At 51.1% G+C, this 7830-nt stretch overlaps 1 protein-coding gene across 3 annotated transcripts in view; it reads right to left on the bottom strand.

Annotated features, from left to right (window-relative positions):
* Positions 1 to 7830, bottom strand: part of aftpha (aftiphilin a) — a 14290-nt gene that overhangs the window by 3967 nt on the left and 2493 nt on the right. For 2 of the 3 annotated variants that reach the window (XM_008298862.1, XM_008298860.1), the window contains exons 2-4: positions 3355 to 4893; positions 1765 to 1922; positions 241 to 373 (exon numbers count right to left, since the gene is read on the bottom strand). In XM_008298862.1, coding sequence (XP_008297084.1) covers positions 241 to 373; positions 1765 to 1922; positions 3355 to 4857 — 1794 coding nt within the window. In that variant the 5' untranslated portion in view covers positions 4858 to 4893. Of the gene's footprint in view, positions 1 to 240; positions 374 to 1764; positions 1923 to 3354; positions 4894 to 5004; positions 5717 to 7830 lie in introns of those variants that run through there. The other variant, XM_008298861.1, reaches the window with a different exon arrangement.

The raw sequence follows: 7830 nt of genomic DNA on the forward strand, positions 1-7830 counted from the left end.
GTTTTCTGTCTCTTTGTGGTGGTTTTCTGTCTCTTTGTGGTCGTTTTCTGTCTCTTTGTGGCTGTTTTCTGTCTCTTTGTGGCTGTTTTGTGTCTCTTTGTGGTGTTGTTCTGGTTCCACAGAGCTGCAGGACTTTCTGTTGCAGCGTTCAGTGGGTTCAGTAGATCTTCCAGCTCCACATTAAGGCCCTGAGGTGTCAGTGTGCTGCAGTGTGTTGTGTGTCTGTGTGCAGGGACTCACTATGTTGCGGGTGTCGATGCCCAGGCAGCAGAGCAGGGCCTTGTTGCAGTGGGAGCCGCCCCACTGGTACCGGAGGCCCAGAGCCTCGTGGATGTCCTGCAGCTGCAGCCAGACGCTGCCACGCCCACCGGACCTGCAGCCAATCAGACGCAGCCGAGTCAGGGACAGGTGCAGTCATAGAATCAACACTCCAACTGTCTGTTCCCCTGCAGGTCACATGACACTGACCCGACCTATCACAGAGCTGCACTGATCATCAACAGAAACCTTCAAACCACCTGCAGCTCAACGGTTTAATGATCTTCATCCCAGAAAACACCATCTGGTTCTGATTCTGCAGAACCGTTATCTACTGACCAGAGTTCTACCTTCAGACTGTGAATGTTCCAGAGTTCCACAGAGGAGGGACCAGATCGATCACCTTAATGGACTTTTTCCATCATTTCTGAGCCTCAGAACTTCATCAGTACAGCAGATAGACACATGACATTTAGGAGGAAGAACACACCTGAATTCTGCTAGAACCTGACACCAGATCAGTTCTACATCCATCCAGGTGTCTCAGTCTGAACACTGGACCTGGTTCTGTTCATGTCCTCTGTCAGCAGCTGCTAGCATCAGTATTATGGGATGTCTCATAGTGGTACCAGTTTAATGTCTATGACACAGAGTCATAGGAACAATCACTGGTACCCTGGATGTGGTTCTGGTTCAGTCCGACCAAAGTAACTAAAGAATTGCTTAAAATGAGCCAAAGATTGTGTAAAATACCTCAAATTTATCCAAATTGCCTTAAAATCTTTCCAAAATGGCAGAAACGTGCCTAAAATGACAAAAAAAATCTGCAAAATATCTAAAATGGATCCAAAATGTCTACAAATGTTCCTAAAATGACTGAAAACTGGACCAGTATCACTAAACAACGTCCACATTTAATCCAGAACTGTCTGAAATCAGTTAAAAATAAATCAAAATAACCACAAAATGCCCAAATTCACTAAAAATGGATCCAACCTACCATCCAAAGTGACCCAAAACATTTCCGATCAATTCCTGACCAGCTGGTAGCATCAGTATTATGGGATGTCTCACCGTGGTAACAGTTGGTACCCTGGATGTGGTTCTGGTTCTGATCAGTCACTAGAGGAAACTCTACAAAGTGCATTCTGGGTAAACTTTCCAGGCTCATATCAGCATGTGTGATGGTGGTTGGTCAGAACCAGTTCTGGACGATGAAGGACCGGTTTACCTCCAGAACCTACCAGAACCGTCTACAGACAGGATCCAGTCTTCTCTTCTAGTCTAGTGGTAGTGACTTGTGTTCGTATGAAGGTGAACCTGCTGATAGAGTTCCTGCTTACATCTACGTGTTCACTGGATACCTGTGAGGCTCCACCAGCAGCAACAGCTGTCTGCCAGACAGGAACCCCTTCAGTCATGTCTGAAGGTCTGAGCATGAAGACCAGCTTTCCATTGCTGGTGGAGTCTTTGTCTTGACTTCAACCTCTGAGGACGAAGGCTCACCTGTTGCATGGCGACCTGCTCTGGTCCTCGGCTCCAGCTCCGTCCTCTGGGGGCTCCAGCAGGATCTTCAGGGACACCACGTGGTGGTCCAGCGGCCGGGCGGCGGTCTGAGGGAAGCTGCTCTGAAACAGCTTCTCCAGGCGGCCGGACAGCGACGCCTGCAGAGACCACAGCAGCTGTTTACTACAAACCCTCCCCTCCGACTCACAGGTCTGCTGTTTCAGAGGCTACTAGCTCGGAAAACGCTGCAGTTTGAACTTCTATCATCACATCTTCTGCCACAGCACTTCAGCTACCCAGGAACCCCGCTAACCTCACTGCACATGGTCAATAAATATAAATATCTGAAGTACGTGGAGACAGAACTGGTGCGGTCACGTCCTCAGAGTTCTGCTCTGCGGACCAGCACTGCTGGAACCAGCTGCAGGTGAACTCAGGTGAGCGTCGGGCTGCTGGCACCAGGCCTCAGTGAGCTACAGTGTGTGCGCTAGTCTGACAGGAATGCAGCTCCAACACCTGACCAGGTGACATTCCTCAGCAAACAGGGCAAGGAGCTGGTTTGATGGAAACTCTGAACTGGTTAGCAGCTGGTCACTGGAACAGTCGCAGGTTCCGTCTGACTGAACTCGTGGTTCTGGACGTGGAACGCTGCAGGCAGTAAGCACAAAGGCTGACATGTGGGCCGAGGAGCGGTGGCTGTTTTTGGTGGTTTTAGTTCTATTGACGTGTTGATGGCCGTCAGAGCTGCACGCATTCATCCATTAGCTGTCACGACCCAAACAATCACAACGGTTTCTGTCTTTCAGCAGCGTTTTGGCTAAAACGTGAGAAAGGTCCAGAGCAGCTGGTGACCACCTTCATGTTCACTAGTCTCTGCCTAATTACTTCAGTTAATCAGCGACACATCTCTGCTGGAAACAGCCAAAGACATTCAGCTCAGAGTGACTCATTGAAGTCCAGAGCACCAATTAACCAATTAGCTGTCAGTCATTACATTCATTTCCATCTATTCTGATCAGGAATCGATAGTTTGAGGCATTTTAGTAAAAACTGTCAGTAAGCTGAAGATCTGACATCTGAGGAAACTCTGATCCACATTTTAGATGAGCTGATGGACTGATCCAGGAAGTACTGAAACACGGATTAAACATGTGACATAATCATGCCTCAGGCCTGCCGTTTGTTGCTGATGGATAGAAACCAGGTGGTTCAGGCACCGACACGCTCAGCCTCCTGATTCAACAACACTTGTGACGTGGACTCTCACGGCCTGACAAAAACCACGACACGGTAACGCTGGCAGGCCTCAACAGCCTGGACCCAGCAGGTGGTTCCACAGATGTTCCACGCTGTGTCCTCTACTGCAGACGCTCAACTATCTACAGCTTTCTCTGTGGTAAATGTGTGACGTGTAGAATGAAGTGATGTTGATGAAACATCAGGATCTGTAGCTCAGACTTTGTTCATCTTCCTGACGGAACATCTCAAAGAAGGAGAGAACCATCAGACAGACTCTGATCTTTCTGCTCCACCAGGTTCTAGCTCATAGACGGACAACCTGTCAGGAGGTCCTAACAATGCCGTTCTTACCGTCTGTCTGTCCGTCCTGCTGGTTTCCTCGCTGGCTGCAGGAGCTTCACCTTCGTGCCACTCCTCCTCCTCCTCCTCCTCCTCCTGCTGCTGCTCCTCCTGCTGCTCCTCCCTGACCTCTGCAGGACGACCGACGCTCTGCTCGGAGCCGAACGCCGCCCACGACTGTCCGTCCGCCTGCTGCTGCTCCCCGAAGGCCCTCCAGCCGCCGTCCGCCTCGCCGCCTTCGGCCGAACTGAAGTTGCCAAAACTGTCGCTGACGGGGAAGTCGGCGAACGTGCCTCCGTCCTCCGCCTGGTTTGCATCGCTGTGAAATTTGGGGCAGTTAAAGTCCCCGAAGTCGTCGTCCTGCTCGCTGTTGGCGGCGGCGGCGGAGCTCAGCGACCGGCTCCCGTCCTGCTGCACCTCCAGCGGCTCAAAGTCCGCGAAGCCCGGCCCACCGAACGAGCCGGCGTCGCCGAAGTCCCCGAAGTCCTCGTCGTCTTCCGCCAGCTGGCTGTGGTCGGCGGGCGTGGCCGGCTCGCCCTGCAGCGGCGGCGACGGAACCGAGCCCGTGGTGCTCATGTCGCCGTACTCCTCCAGGGCGTCGGTGGACAGCGGGCGGCCGAACGACGTCTCCGTCTCGGAGCTCTTCTCGTCCGACTGCGCCGCCTCGCTGTCGGCGGCGGGCGACAGGTCGGCGTCGCTGCAGCCCTCTTTGGATCCGTCCCTGTCGGTTCCGTCCAGCCCGTTCAGAGCCAGAGGTTGGCGAGTGCCAACCGCCTCCTGTGCAGAGGCCACGTCCCTTAGCGGAGAGTCTGAGCCGCCCCGGTCCGTGTTGCAGGAGCCGTCCGGGCTCTCAGCGGGGACACAGGTGGCATCAGACCCGGTTCTGTTCGTGTCCCTGACATAGTCCTCTGAAGTGGTTCCCTGCGGTGTGTCCCAGTCCTCGTCCGGCCCGCTGCCCTCTACGGGGCCTGGCGGCCGGCTGACGTGTCCTTCGTTGTCAGAAAAAGCAGCGAAGTCCGCGAAGTCGTCCTCCGGGCTGCCGGTACCGCCCGTGTCCTCCGTGGACCTCAGTTTTATATGCGAGTGGACAGAATTCTGTGAGGACGGGCTTTCCTGAACGCCACAGGTGGCGAACCCGTTCGTGAGCACCTCCCCCCCGCTGCGGTCGGCGGGCTCCGCGGGGATGGAGAGCCCCTTTTTCAGCTCAGTTCTGTCCGAGGAGCCGCCGCCGCCCCGGTGGCCCGCCGGCACCACGCCGTTCGCCCTGGGCTGCTCGGTGCCGTTGGAGGAGCTGAAGCCCACCACCCCTCTGCTGTTGATGAGCTCGGGCGGCGAGGTGGCGGTCAGAGCCTGGGTCTGGTTGAACGTGGTCGGGGTGTCGAACTCGGTGAAGCTGACGCTGTTCGGGACGCCGGAGAAGGTGCCGAAGTCTCCGAACTCGTCGTCCTCTTCGTCGGCGCCGTCCTCCATCGGCGGCGGCGAGGACGAGAACATGCGGATCACATCAGGCTCCATGGCTCTGTGGCAGGCAGCGAATCCTCCCGACTACACCTGAGGCAGCGAGACAAGACACGGTCAGAAACACATCAGAACCACTGACATAGGCCACCTCAGTCCTGCTCAGAACATCTGGTTCTCCTGCTAACTTTAGTGCATGTTCACCTTCACTGGGAATGTTCTGGAAAGAGGAGACCTTTCATTTGTTGTAGCTGGAAAACAATAAGAGCATGAAAGTGTGACCACTGCTGTGTGTTCTACCTCCGTCACTACATCCCATAATACTGATGCTACCAGAACCAGGTCCAGTGTTCAGACTGAGACACCTGGGTGGATGTAGAGCTGATCTGGGCTCAGGTTCTACCAGAACTCTGATGTGTTTCCTCCTAAAATCGGTCAAATCACATGAAAGTCGTCTAAAATGACAGAAATGCTCCCAAGTCTCTCAAACGTTGCACAAATGTTGAAAAAGACGTCACAGTTGTCTGGAATTACTCAGAAACTGTTGAAATGACTCAGAAACATTCATAATGCCTCAAACAATTCTTCTAAATCACATGACAGTCGTCCTAAATGACTCCGTGTCTGTCCAACGATTCAGTCTTCAGACGCCGACTCCTGGATCGATGTAAAACTCACTGAGTTTGCAGTTTTTAGCAGAACTCAAATGTGTTTTTCATCAATTAAAAATAGTTAAAATGAGGTTAAAGTCGTCCAGAATTACAGATGAACTGTCCTGAATGACTCAGGCTGTTTAAAATGACATGAACACTGTCCAGCAGGTCCAGTATTACTCCACACACTGTTCAGAGTGACGTGAAAGTCGTCCAAACATCCAGTGTTCAGACGGAGACACCTGGATGGATGGAGAACTGATCTGGTGTCAGGTTCTACCAGAACCCAGATGTGTTCCTCCTCCTAAATGTCATGTGTCTATCTGCTGTACTGATGAAGTTCTGAGGCTCATTAGGGTGATCAATCTGGACCCTGCTCTGTGGACCTCTGGAACATTCACAGTGTGAAGGTAGATAAACGTAGCTCAGGTTTGGCTGATTCTTTATGTGATGACCGATAAGAAGAGGGTTTTGTGGCTCTTTGAACCCAGAGTGAATGAAAGCAGCTCCAGCACCGGTTTGCACCAATTAGCTTCATGAGTCGAGGCAGAGATGTAATGAGTAAAGCAGCAGCAGAGGACAGACTGGTTCTGACCTGACAGGAATACAGCGGTATGGGCTGAGACCAGAACCGGAGAACACCAACTTCTGCATGTGTTCCACTGCCAAACATGACTCGGGACAAAAACTACAACTAAATAAATCTCATAAACGTCCTGGTTGGGCTCCAGAAGTCTTCTCTGCGTCCGTCTCAGCCCCACGTTGGAACCTGTTGAGGTGACCAAACGTTTCTGGTTGTTGCTGACCGGCGGCCGCGGCGCTCACACCACTGTGGGAACAAAAACAACTTTAAAAAGTAAACTACTGTCAGATCTGTCTGGGCTGAAACCCAGGGACTCTCTCTACAGGCGCTCTCCTGCCTGAGCAGGAGGGCTCTGGGCTTCATGAGAAGGTCGCGTTTTTAAGTACAAATCCTGCAGAACACCAAAGCTATTGAAGTCCTCCTTCCTCCGCTGCAGGTCCTGCGGTGACCACAGCAGCTGCCGGGTACAGCAGCACTCATGCAGCTTCAGCCTTCACGCGCACCAACGCCACCACATGAAATATGAAGTCACACGCTGTCAACACAAGGTGGACCACCGTCTGGAGCCCTGCTCCATCCAGCAACACCTCACTTACAGCTCCATTCTCCTGATCATTTTTGAAGGTTTTCTGACGTAAACTGTTGAGTTTGATGATCATTGGTTATTAAAAAACTAAGAAAAACCTCCTGAAAGTGCTTTAATTTGTGTTCAGTCTGACTGTCTGCAGTCCAGGCAGCAGCTCGTCTCCTTTGTCTTCACCTGGTTCATGTTTCTCTGCAGCACACAGTCCTGCCTGTTCAGTTCTGGTGAATTCTAACCTGAGACATGCAGACTAGAGAGGTTTGGATGACAAACCAGATTTAGTTCTTATTTAACCGCACATCCAACGTGATTTGTTTCCTTCTGAAATAGTAAATCAGGGGTGTCCAATCCTGGTCCTCAAGGGCCACAGCCTGCATGTTCTAGATGTGTTCCAACACACCTGATTCAAATGATCAGGATGGTTATCAGGCTTCTGCAGAGCTTGATGATGAGCTGATCGTTTGAATCAGGTGTGTTGGAAGAGGGACACATCTAAAACATGCAGGCTGTGGCCCTCCAGGACCAGGATTGCCCACCCCTGTTTTATATCTTCAGTTCATGACTGATTAATGGAGTCATCAGCAAGATAATGTCCGTTTCAAATCATCTGGGTCTCATTGCTATACTTCCAATAATCATGAAAGTCATACGTCAACCACAGAAGCTTTCTGATTCCAGCTTCTTCTGAATAACTTCTGGCTTTTCTGTGTTTTACAACCAAACAACTGATCGATTAGATGTTTAACTCAGAACATCAGTGAGTGTCAAAGCCCGAAGGTCTTCAGTTTGCTGTCACAGAGGAAAGAAACCAGAAAATTATAGCATTGAAGAAGCTGCAGTGACAGACTTCAGACTGTTTTTATGAGAACATTAATCAAACTGATCGATCAATAGTTGGAGATTCACAGATGTACATGAATCTAACAAGTGCTGCTCTTGTTTTTTAAAACTGAACTGAATATATTTGGAGTTTTGGATTGTTGGTGTGACAGTAAATGAAATCTGAACAGTCGCCTCATCTGTTGTGTTCAGCTGAAGCGTGTTATTGATCAGCTGAAGCGTGTTATTGATCAGCTGAAGCGTGTCATTGATCAGCTGAAGCGTGTTATTGATCAGCTGAAGCGTGTTATTGATCAGCTGAAGCGTGTCATTGATCAGCTGAAGCGTGTCATTGATCAGCTGAAGCGTGTCATTGATCAGCTGAAGCGTGT

This window comes from Stegastes partitus, unplaced genomic scaffold, assembly GCF_000690725.1.
Source record: "Stegastes partitus isolate 25-593 unplaced genomic scaffold, Stegastes_partitus-1.0.2 Scaffold1358, whole genome shotgun sequence".
Lineage (NCBI taxonomy): Eukaryota > Metazoa > Chordata > Actinopteri > Pomacentridae > Stegastes > Stegastes partitus.